At 46.9% G+C, this 12,365-nt stretch overlaps 1 protein-coding gene across 2 annotated transcripts; it reads right to left on the reverse strand.

The window, feature by feature from the left end:
* Window positions 1-761: 761 nt before the first annotated feature.
* Window positions 762-11,205, reverse strand: HOXB6 (homeobox B6). Of its 2 annotated transcripts, none has more exons than XM_051640469.1 (3): window positions 10,797-11,205; window positions 3,330-3,916; window positions 762-1,930 (listed from the first exon to the last, which is right to left on the reverse strand). In XM_051640469.1, exons 2-3 carry the CDS (start codon window positions 3,736-3,738, stop codon window positions 1,671-1,673), a joined length of 669 nt encoding a protein of 222 aa, XP_051496429.1. In that variant the 5' UTR covers window positions 3,739-3,916; window positions 10,797-11,205; the 3' UTR covers window positions 762-1,670. The 2 variants fall into 2 exon arrangements, with proteins under 2 accessions (XP_051496429.1, XP_051496430.1); XM_051640470.1 differs by lacking the exon at window positions 10,797-11,205 and adding an exon at window positions 7,551-7,579.
* Between the last annotated feature and the right edge of the window lie 1,160 nt (window positions 11,206-12,365).

Consider the following 12,365-nt stretch of genomic DNA (forward strand, 5'->3'; position numbering starts at 1 on the left):
GCATTTCCTTTCGTTTCATTCCCAAAAACCCAGGGAAAGTTTTGACTTGCAGGCACGAGATTCCTCTTTGGTTGGGAGCAGGAACCTTTCCCAGCCCATCCCGAGCAGAACCAGCTTCTCAAAAGGAGCTTTCGAAAACGCTTTGAACTGGCGATAAAAATTTACCCTTTTAAAAGAGTTAGTTTAGATTTCTTCCACCTTTTGGGTTTTTTTTTTCCCCCTTAAGTAGAGGATTTATTCCCGGAGCTGCGAAGCTCCTCGTTTCACAGGGCAAATTTGCTTGAAATCTGGACCCCTTTTTTTTTTTTCCTTTTCCAATACACTTCACTTTGATTTGGGGATATGAAGGAAGGGACCAGATGTTTGAAAGATGCTAGGCAAATGTTAGGTATCTTTGGTAGATAAATGAGCGCATATTTTTGCCTGTTTCCTTGATTTATTGTGTATATGGAGAGCGTTTCGTCATAACTCTTTGTACTGTAACAATAAAGAAAGGGGAAAAAAGCGCGATACTAAAGCAGAATGTCAGCGAGGAAATACTGTTGGTGAAAGGTCTTCCATTTCAGATTAGACAAAAAAGAAGGGAAAACCAGATTTATCTCTCCACAGTCACTTCCGTGGGCTTGGAGTTGCTTGTCCTCGCAGATTAGAAGACGGTGTCCTACAGAGGGAAGCAAGGCTCCCTTTACAACCCTCTGCTCCTTAAATTCCCCTGGAAAAGGGCAAGATAACAGCAATAATAATGACAGGGGGGGTGTGCGTGAGATCGAAGACTTTGTTTTTATTAGAGAATTCCATGTTCATACCTAAGACAAACTTCAAACACAACACGTACAAAAATTAATAAAATAGAACTTTTTTTTTTCTTCTTCTTCTTTTTTTTTTTTCTTCTTGTTGTTGCTTTTGCGTCCTTTTAGGTAGTACTCGTTCTTTCAGTAGACTTTCCTTTCAAAAAAACAAAACAAAACAAAACAAACCCAAAAAACTCATTACAAAGACCCCAGGGCTTGATTAATTTACCAAAGGAAGGGGGGGGGGGTGGGAAGAAAAATGAAAAAAAAAAACAAAACAACAAAACTCTGTGTCAACCGTGCATGAAACATTTTTACAAAATTAAGACAATAAACACCCCAAATGACATATATTGCAGCACTTCCATTAAATACAAGAGTTAGCAGATTACTAACAGTGACACCAAGGGTAGAAACACGGGTAGGAGTCTTTTTTTTTGTCTTTTTTTATGATTTTTTTTTGTCTTTTCTCTTTCCCTTCCTTTCTTTTCCCCCTTCTCTCCCTACCTCTTGTCCTTTTCATTATTACATTTCATTTCAGGGGTGGAATGGGAGGGGAGGGAGGTCTAGGAAGGCAAGAAACCAAAAAAATTATATTAAAACTCAACTAGAAGCCTGTTTGTTGGGGTTTTTTCCCTCGACACCGGGAACACGAGTCCATGGCATTGGTGGCCCAAACTTTCTGGCTGTTGCCGCTGCTCCAGAGGGCTTGTCCCACCAATGTGCAGGTTTTCCCTGTCCTCCCAACCAGCCCACACACCCCTCATCATCCTCTCCTCTCTCACACACTCACTCACTCCCTCCCGAATTTTTCTTTCCCTTTGTTGTTGTTGTTGTTGTTGTTTGTTTTGTTGTTGTTGTGCGTTTTAAATAAGCCTTTCACTCCGCCGTCTTCTCCTCCTCCTCCTCCGCGCTCAGTTGCGAGGAGTTGAGCAATTTATTCTCTTTTTTCCACTTCATCCGGCGGTTCTGGAACCAGATTTTGATCTGCCGCTCCGTCAGGCAGAGGGAATGGGCGATCTCGATCCGTCGGCGCCGGGTCAGGTAGCGGTTGAAATGAAATTCCTTCTCCAGTTCCAGCGTCTGGTAACGGGTGTAGGTCTGGCGGCCTCGGCGGCCGCTGGGCCCGAAGGAGGAACCTGTGACACCCGCGAAATAAACAGAAAAGAATAGGAAAAAAAATAGGAAAAGCAATAGGAAAAAAATACAGGGAGGGGGGAACAACAACAAAACAAAAAAAAAAAAAAGGAGGGGAGGGATGGGGGAAAAGGAAAGGAAAAAGAGGGGAGAGCCCTGAGGTTTTAGACATGCTGGATTATCGGCGGGGATGCTACGCCCCGCACCGCGGCTGTGTGCGGAGGGGCATGAACCCGCTCCCCTGCCCTCCAAAGGCTTTGGCCAAGGCCAAAATACACACACACACACACACCCCCTGGGTCTGAGCCCCTCAGTGCTCGCAGGGAGGATGTCCCCGGCCTGGCAGCACCCGCGGAAGATCCGCAGCCGCGCCTGCAGGCAGCAGGGCAGAAGGGTTAATGCTGAACTTGCCAGGCTGCAGGCAGGGCTGGGGAGACAGGGCGAGATCTATCTTATTCCGGGATGAAAAATCGCAAGGTGTTCTCCAACCCCCCCGCCCGCCCCCGCTATTTTCCACCCTACCGGCAACTCTCATAGATCTGAGCATTTAAGCAATAATGAAGTGGATCGATCTGCCCAAACTCTACATTAAGGAGGACACAACACTTTATGTCCCTGCGCTAATGGACATCAATTTGGAACTTAAAAGGCAACAAATGCATCTAAACATGGGAAGGAGGGTGGTGAGACTCTATTATTTTTCTCTCCCCCCCTCCATTTTTTTTTTTTTCTGATAGAGGAAACAGCACTTAAAGAAGTCATATATCACCAGGGGGAAAAAAAATTATTCTCCCCAGGCAGACTTTTCATTAAGTGCGAGTTTCATTAAAAATGTAGCCCTCTCCTTTCAAATATTTAAACACTTTTATACTATTTAACTCCAGATCGGGTCGTCAGCGAGAGAAGGAGCTGAGGAGGGGGGTTTCGGGGGGGGGGGAGGGGGGTGTGTGTGGGTCGGTGCGTGTGTAAAGTCATCCCGATCTGATTTAGAAAAGATATCTCCCTGTGCGTGTGGGGGAAGGACAGAGACAAATCGTTGTAGCTGAGTGACACGCAAGCTGGAATGCGAAAAAAAAAAAAAAAAAAAAAAAAAAGGGAGGTGGGGGGGGAGAAAGAAATACTGTCCTGGGGGTCAAATATGGAGCAAACTTTCTCGCTGGGGAGGGCTTGGGGGGAGCTGCTGGGAGACAAGACTTCAGCGGAGTGAAGTTTTGGTGCGTGTCAGGAGCAAGTTGGAGCTTCTCGTGTCGCCTAACTTCCCCGCTGGAGGCTGGGGCTCTAAAGTGAACCCTATTCCTGCTTCCCTCGCTCGCTCGCTCGCTCTCTCTCTCTCTGGCGGTAACAAATAAGAAAGGGGGGGAGGAGATTGATGTATTTATTTCTGTAAAAGAGTAAACTCACTATTGCAAGAGTTCATCCGCTGCATCCAGGGGTAAACCGGGGCGGAACACTTTTGCTCCTCGCTCTCTCCGAACACAGTTTTGCTCTGCGCGCAGTCCGACTTGCGCGGCTCGGGGGCGAAGGGCACCTCGTCCAGGTTTGGGGGGGGACACGCCGGGTCCTTCTCCCTGAAAAACCCGCCGGCCCCATAGTCACAGGCGGAGCTGCGGCTGTAGGCTCCGTTGCTTTGCTGGTAGTAAGGAGAGGAGGTGTAGCCCTTCTCCTGGACGCTCGTGGCTCCATAGGTGGTGGGGTAGTGCCTCAAAGGATCCGCATAGCCCGAGGGATATAGCGGGATCTGTCCCAGGAAGGGCTCCTGCCCCGCCGCCAGACTCACCGGGAAGGTCGAGTTGACAAAATAAGAACTCATTGGAAGGAGCCCGCCGTCCTTTCCCGGCTTTATGATTTGTTGTGTTTTATAGTCCAAGTGGTTTAGCTATTAGTAGTATATCGGAGATTGGGTTTTAGCTGAAGGGAGATGGCGTGGTGCCAGCGAGGGACACAAGGAAATACAACCATCTGATCATGGGCTGACCAATAGCAGGCGCCTGAGGTTGCAAAATAGCACCCATGAGGAGCTGAGATTGCACCAGGGACCCCAAGAACAAACCATCCACCCCTTTTTCCCTCCCTTTTAAACAACAGAAATGCACCCCCTTAACCAAATATATAATATCTGCCGAAAGAAACATTCCCGGCGCGCTCGGAGCTTCATAAATAAATAAACGTCCGTTTCCCCCCCACATCCCCCTCCTCCTCCTCCTCCCCCGGAGCTGAGCGCGGGGGTGTGTGAGAGCCCGTCTGCACCGATGGCGGTGCGCGCCTATATGTATTTACACACATAAAACATACACAAATGCCGGCTGTAAACGGAGGGAAAAAAGAGTTAATTATTCGCATTCGGAAAACTTTAACCCCTAGTGTTTGCAAACGGGTCGGTACTTTGCTGCAGTTCAAGTGAGCCAAAAAAAAAAAGGAAAAGCGAGAAAAAAGTTTTGTGCCTGAACTTTGCAAGGAGAAGACCCCGCCGGGTTGATTAACTTAGATTTGCTATTGGAGAAGAAACCGGTTTTGACAACTTATTTCGCTTCATGTTTATCTAATTGCCATAGATTAGCATTCCCTGCTCAGGAGAGCCGCGCTCGCGTGAACCCAGCCTTCCCTTTTCATATATTGCATCTTTTTCCTTTCTTTTATTTTTATTTTTTCCCCTGCAAAAGCTCCGTGTTCGGGAGATGAACGAAAAATCGAAGTATTTCCTTTATCCTTTGCTGAACCCCGATCTCCTCCGGAGCCCGGTACCGCATTGTGCCCTCTTGCGTTTTTTTTGTCAATACCAAATCTATGCCCCACCTTTTATGGCTCCAAGCAAGCCTTGAATTACGGTCAAAACCTGAGCTTATTGATTGTTACCGAACGAGGTGGTTTCTTTTTGAACGAGAGGAAAGCTGGCGGTGTGATGGGGCTGCTGCCTGGGAGGTGCGCGGGGAGGATCCCCCCCTTTTGGACCCGTCCTCGCTGCAAAATACCCATTATTTTTTTTTTTTTTGCAAAGTTAAAAGGCTGGAAAGGATCATTTCGAAAGTCTCAAGCAATTCCCGGTCAGCCTAAAACCTACATTTTATTCTGGGTTTTGCCTCTCTCGGTTTTGCCTGGGATGTGCTCTGCTCTACCTGGTGCATCCCTCCCTCAGTCCCTCTCGGATCAAGGTAGGATGGAGCTCCGATCGCCTCCTTCCTTCATTTAGTGTTTTTTTTTTCCCAAATGGAAAAACCCGAGTCATCTCACCGTGAAAAAAATATAAAAATCATAAGATATAAGAAATAAAAACCCTATCTGACACCCAGGACGGTGCCCCCGATCCCTGGCGTTTTCTCAAGGATTTGTTTCCTGTCCGAATTTCCAGCCATCTGTCTGTCGGCTCTTATATGCAATGAAACGACACGCCTTATAATACACACTCCCCTGTACTTGAAGCTGTGAATGTGTGTGCTACAAATCTAGAATTACACATATTACATGGTGGCTGTAGAGCTGCCAATGCCGCTCTCTCTGACGCAGCTTTAAGTATCTACGAAACTGGTGTCTTATTACCAGCTAATTTATTTTAAACATCATGTTTACAGCAGCAAAGCCAAGATTGTCTCATGTCACGGCTGCAATGAACATTTCGACTGAAACGTAATCCTTATAATTCAAGGAAATAACATGCAAAGGAAGTAGTTTTCCAACCACCACCCCCCTCTCTGACTGATATCTCTTATATTTGTTCTTGCAGAGTTTCCCTTTGTGGATGGAACGGACCCAAACTTACGTAGATCTGCTTTATTGGTATGCAAGGAAAAAAAAAAAAGTGAGATTGAAAGGGAAGGATGACAAAAGAAGAAGGAAAAAAAATATGTATCGGATGAGAGCCTGAAGTTAAACTGCTTTGCAGGAGCCGAACAGCTCATACATTTGGTTAGAGTTACGCAATATTTGTAGCTCTGCAAAACCCAGCGATTATCTGGCATGATCAGCTCCGCATGCAAATGTCGGGCTAAGAAATGGGATGTCCTGATAATCCGATGCGTGAGTACATCTGCTGAAAATGTTTGCTCGGATATTTTCTCTCACTTCCCTTGATTGCTGTGCAAAGAAATCCCTCTGAATAGTTTGGGGAATAATTCACTTCCCCTCTAGCCCCAGGTTTCACCGTATTAAAACGTCGCTTTTAGCCACCTTTGTGGCTAAAACAGGCTTTCTGACGTAGTTTCAAGGTCGATATTTGAAAAGAAAATAAAAATGCACTAATTGAAGCTGCCCGCTTGCTAATCGCTTATTGCTGACATTCTAGACGGGCTACAGATAAAAATTAACATGCCTTGCCTCTTAGAAGGATGACCCTAGAGGTGGTTATTAGGGGAGGAAAAGAAGAGAACTTGGTTTATTATTTGAAAATTAAAAAAAAAAAAAAAAAAGCCTAATGCCTGTCATAGTTTTAATCTTCCGGGGGGTCAGGCCCGCGGTCTAATTGATTTGCCACCTATAATACATGTAAATACGAGCAGAGGTCTTAAACCGCACTAAATCTCAGAGAAGTTCAGCACAGAGGTGGGTTCCATTCCCAGCTCGAGAGGTTGACAAAAAGGGGGAAAATAAAAAAAGGAAAAAAAATATAAAAGAAAAAGAAAGGGAAAAAAAAGGAAAAATAAATGTAAATGTGGGGCAGTTAGTGTAGCTGTTTAACAGACGCTCTCTTGCCTTCCCCGCCAAAGTCCGAAGGTAAATCTGAGAGCGATTTTGTGAATATATTTTCTTTGGACGCCTCCAGCGCCAGCCCAGGCGGGAGGGAGACAGAGACAGAGCAACAACGGTTGCAGAAGGGCTCTCAGACAGTAGCTCTTAAGTTAGACCCGTCTCTGAGGGCACCGATGGGCACATCTTTATTCAGTTTTGGCCTCATCTCCTCAAAAACAGGGTTTGCTAAGAAGGAGCAATAAAGCGGGGGAGTTGCGAGCCCCCAGAAGGTGGTATCAGATATTTCAGGGCTGCTTTCCCCTCCTGACAGACATCACTCAACTGGCAGGGCATAAATAAAGATAAAGAGAAGTATTTACAGTATGTACAAGCCCAGCTCTCTGCTCAGGAAGGTCCCACTTATTGTCGCTTTGCTTTTCTGGCCAGCAAACTCCAACCCCATCCAGCAGAGCCAGGCAGATAGATGAGGGGATTAAAACAACACCCAAACATTTCGAAATGCAAACAGAACAGAGCATCGCTTGTGTGAAAGCTAAACCCGCTAAGAACTTGGTAGAAAGTTCAGTGCAGTTGGTTCCAATAAAAAATGAAACTCTTTTTTTCATGTGGAGCTGGAATTCCCGATCCTTCTGAAGTGAGGACACAGCGGGGGTTTCCCTACCGAGGGACTTATTGCAGCCATAAAGTCAAGCCAACACCACGAAAACACTTGAAAAAACCCCTTGTTCCTCGAGTCAGACATAGAAAGCCATTGGCAGCAGAGCAGCCTCCCCTGTAACGCTCATGCACACCCGAAGTCGGAAAAAAAAACACGGCAGAGCCATGTAGAGCTCCAGGGCTGGAGCATTTTAAAGAATAATCCCTGAAGGTGTCAAAAAATACCCCCTCTCCCCGCGCATAACCGCCTGAAACTAAATTTCCAGCAATTTAAGTTTAATTTACCTGACTTCCCGCGCAGTGCATAATAACCTTGTTAATGGGATCTTTGAAAAGAAGCAATAATAATCTACCATTGTTCCATTAAAGAGTGCAGCTAATTATTAACAAAAAAAAAAAAAAAGGGGGGGGGGGGGGAGGAGATGTGAGGGAGGAAGGGTGGGGAGAAGGGTGTTGAGGGGGGGTCAGTATGAATCCAGACCGAAGCATTTCCGCGAAAGCAAAGGTTGGGAAGGGGAAAGGGGGGCTGCTGGTCAAATAATATTGGGAAAGAAGGAGAGGAAAAGCGAGACGGAGCCTGTAATGTGGAAAGCGAATGCTGGGGGTGTCGGGAATTACAGCATGGAGCAAGTTAATCATGGCTGGGGTTGGTCAAAAGAGGGAAACTTTCTCGCACCCACCCCCATATTTTAATTTTTTTTTTTTTAAACGTGGTCCCTGGGCATCTCACTTTCTTCCAGAAAATGTCCTTAGTCTAGACGTAAACAGTTGCCAGGAAACTGTGTGGTTGAAGGAGAAAACGAGAGGGAGAAAGCGAGAGAGGGAGGGAGGGCGAGAGAGAAACCTTTTTAAAATAACAGACACGCATTGTCCCTTCAAAGCCTACAGTAACTTTAAAGTGATTCGTCGTCTGCCTTTACTCCCCGCTCCTTCCCCAGCAACCACCTCCCTTCTGTGTACACCACTTGACATATCTTTTCCAGACCCCACCGAAATGACCACTCCGTGCAATAAATAAATAACAGCTCCTCTGCCTTTTTATGATGAGCTGCCGTCCCCTTCGCCTCATGCTTGCGTCGCGTTTTACAACATCCCCCCGCACCCACCAGCTCCCCTTCTTCCTCCGGGTGCACAGAGACAGCGAGCTGCCTGTCTGATGATGTGTATAGAAGTGTTTTATATATATTTATATTTTATATGGATAGGTTTGTACACGCTTGGCACGCATCAGACACGCGCAGCCCCATAGGCTGGGGGGATGTATAGGATGTATAGGATGCATAGATCATATGGGGTGTCCGCAGCCCGCATGTGGGCGCACACATAGGTGCGATTCCATCCTCTGTACGTACCTCCGGACACTTCCAGGTTCAATATATCGCTAAAAGCACAGCAGCCCCTCAGCGGGGCATCAGGCCTCGGGGTTGAAGCGTGGGGAAGGGGAGTTGCGGTCCCGGGCACCTCCACCCGGGTGGGGAAAGGGAAGGGCAGTCGGGGTAGGGTCACCCCCGCCCGGGTAGGGTCCCCCCCGCCGGGGCAGCGGCTGCGGGAGCCCCCCGGGATCCGCCGGCCGCCGCCGCCGACAGTAGATGGCAGCAAACGGCGGGGAATGGGCGAGCCCCGCGGCGGCGGCACCGGGGGGACAGCGCGACGGGGGGGGCTGCCCTCCTTGATACCCTTTGATTTCATGTTCTTAAATAAACAAGGAGGAGAAAGATGCCAGGAGGGGAGCCCCGCCGGCAGCAGCTCGGACCCCCACCTCCTCCCCACACAATCCACCCCCCGCCCCAAAGAAGCTTTCTCGATCATCCCGCTCCTCGCCGGGTTGAGATGGTTAAAAAAGACCTGCCCGCAGCGACGTGCGTGGCTTCCACAAGTGGTTGCCCACGCGGGATGTGGAAGAATCGGCATAAAAGTGTTTTGGAGCAAGGTTGCTAAATCTTATTAAATTAATATATATATATAAATTCATTTTTTCTTACCGAAAGCAAAAAGAAACCGAGGGAAAAGGGAGAACAGGCGTCTGAGCCGACCTTCATTTTTTGCCCCCACCCCGTGATTTATGAAAAATGTAACAGGTTCGGGAAGAAATCGCTTTTAAAAATGACTTTCTGTTTATTATTTCCGCGGCTCGCGATCATTTACTCTTGTCCACACGATATTCAGGCACAGTCAGTTTAGGTGAGATAAATCGTCGCGTCATAAAATGGTTTATGCTTAAGTAATGAATCTCCTCTTACTCAATCTCGCATCACACACACAGGCTCTTACATTATCTTATTTAAAAACCACCTCATAACAGTAGCAATTAGCAACTATATTTCAAACCCTCCCCTTGAAATATTAGGGGGAAAAAAAGCACTTGAAAAATGATGGTCCTGTCCGGCCAAATATTTTCCTAAACCCGAAAGGGAGCGTTAAGGTATCAGAGAGGGAGAAGAGAGGGAGATTTGCACATAACCCGGTGTGGAAAAAAACCCCGGCACACCGTGGGGTTGAAACCCAACCCGGAATTCCAGCCGGGAAAGCTGTAAAGCCCTGTTAACTCTGCAGAACGCAATTAAATACACGGAGGTTTATTACATCGCAACGTCAGCTCCATTTGGGAGTTTCACGAGGGGGAAAAAAAAGAATAATACAATGAGAGCGCAGCGCCCTGGCTTGGCCTCATTCTTATTATCTTTTCTTTCCCCCCCCCCTCCATCTTTTTTTTTGTTTGGTTTTTTTTTTTTTTTTGCTTGTTTGCCCTTGTTTTGGTTTGGTTTTGTTCTTTTAAACTCATTTCCAGAGCCTTATTTCCGAGGAGTGCCGCGAACTGCCCTCTCCGAAGAAACCACCCACATCATAATGACCCTGGAGAGCAACGCAAAACCCAACTGGTTTCCACACAAACTTCGCCAAATGACTGGGCTCGCCTGAAGACAGGCAAACTGGCACGAGAGGCTGCGGGGGTGGGGGGGGGGATAATACCAAAATAAAACACGACAACTACCCACAAAGGGTTTGGTATTTTTTTTAAAGGCACTGTCCAAAAGCCTCCGTCATCGAGCTACTGCAAAATCCTTCATTCCAACTCTACTATCTCCAGGTGACCTCACACGCTTTCTTTTTCCTTCTTATTCCGTTATATTTCTTTCTCTATCTTAGTTCCTTCCTAATTTTTTTCCACCTCTTTCTTTACATCTCTTATAAATATATTTTGATATTTTCTTTCTCCACCTCCTTCCTTTTCTCCATTTCTTTCCCTTTTTTTTTTTTTTCCCATTCTCCCTTTCTCTCCTTTTCTCACCTTTACGCTCCACTTTTTTTTTTTTTTTTTTTTTTTCGGGCGAATTGTCATTTAAACCCATTTCCAACACCCCTGATTCCTTCCCTTCTTCACCACCCCACCCTTTTCTTCCTATTTCCCCCCACACGCACCCCGGGTGGAGGCGAGATGGGAAATGGAATCAAAAAGGCAGCTTGACAAATACATTTTCTCAAAGAAGAAAAAAAACTAAAAATCAAGAGAAACAGAGATTATTCCCTTACCTTTTGACGTCCATTTCTGTGGTCTAAGTAAAATAGATAGGGAGAGAGACACAGCGTTTGCTTATCTGTTAGCTGACAAATATTGTCCCAACCTGAGAGCCGTCGATTGCCTCTCTGACTTGTGAGAGCTTCTTGCATTTCTGTCATTTGCATAGAAAATGGAGTAACTTCCCTCTTTGAAAAATGATAGCCTCCACTCCGTCCAGAATCTCCTCTGCCCCTCCATTACTACTGAGATTCCAAATCAGCAGGCAAATAACAAAAATTAAAAAAAAAAAAAATAATAGAAAAGCATAAAATCATAAAATCAAATAAATAATGGTACCAAAAAAGATCATAAAAATCCTATCATTCTTTTGCTACGTGTGTGTGTGTGAGGAGGTGGGTGCCTATGTGAGCGTGTGGATGTGTGGATAGATGTGTCCCCCCCCCCCTCCCCTCTCCCCGGTTTTAGCCCTATCGAGCTTATACACAAAAGTAAAAAAATGTAAAGAGGCGAGAGCCCTATAGAGGACACTGATCCGACCCAAGGTGCAGCGGACAGAAGAATGGTGCAATATAACCACATGGGAAATAATAAAAAGTTCATGTTCACGGTTAGCAGTCCACATGACCGGCTCTGGCCAATCCCAGAACCCAGCCACTCATAAAGTTCTATCACAAAGTTGTAAATTTTCATAAAACAACAAGGAATTTATTGCATTTCTTCATGACCGGTTTAACAGCAGTCTTTTTCTTAGCCGCCATCTTTCTTTAAAAAACAAAAATAAAAGGCTATGAAAGAGGGTTTCAGGGAGATGATTCTTTTTTTTTTTTCCACCCCCTTTCCTTGGTTGCATGGGGGGGGTTGGGGGGGGGGGTGGAGCGGGGGTGTTGGAGAGAAATAATCAAATAACGCCTGACACGTTCAGCTATGAACAATAATAACCCCCCCCCTCCCCTCAGAATAAAGAGCTTGGGTTTGGCTTTTAAATGGGGAAAGGCACAGTAAAACAGTGGGGTTTGGGAGGGATTTTTTAAAAAATGGGTTTTTTTTCTCTCTCTCTTATTTTTTTTTTTTTTTGTGTGTGTCTTTCGCCACTGGGATCCGCGCGGCTGAAAGGGGCGATTAGTGGGTTTCAGAGGCAGGGGGGAAAAAAGGGGGGGAAAAAAAGAAGAAAAAAATAGGTAAATAAAGGCAATAAACGCCTGGCCGGGGTGTCCATGCCCTGGGCAGAGCTGAGCCGGGGGGGGGGGTTGGTGTCTGCCGGGTTCCCCACAGCCAATCCTCCCCACCCCCACCCCTTAAAATCCACCCAGTTCCCTGCCCGGGTCCCCTCCGTGGCCCCCGCTATAGCGCTGGCGGGGGGATGCTCGGGCAAGGTGGGTCACCCCGCCGGTGAAACCGCTGCCCTGGCTTGAACGGACCAAAGCGTCGGCGGGATTTGCTTCGCCTCTTGCCTGCTTGCTTTTTTTTTTTTGGCCATGGAATTCTCCTCAATTCCTCCTCTCGCCCCCCGACTGCAGAGCTCCGGGGAGGGGGGGGGGGGTGCGACCAGCGAGGGCCACTGCGGTCCAAGAATGGAGGGG

This window comes from Apus apus, chromosome 25 (genome assembly GCF_020740795.1).
Source record: "Apus apus isolate bApuApu2 chromosome 25, bApuApu2.pri.cur, whole genome shotgun sequence".
In the NCBI taxonomy this organism is placed as follows: Eukaryota; Metazoa; Chordata; class Aves; order Apodiformes; family Apodidae; genus Apus; species Apus apus.

Coding starts and splice junctions, on each gene's coding strand:
- HOXB6 (XM_051640469.1), bottom strand. CDS start 3,738: ATGAGTTCTTATTTTGTCAACTCGACCTTCCCGGTGAGTCTGGCGGCG. Junction 1,931..3,329: donor GCGGATGAACTCTTGCAATA/GTGAGTTTACTC, acceptor CGGGTGTCACAG/GTTCCTCCTTCGGGCCCAGC.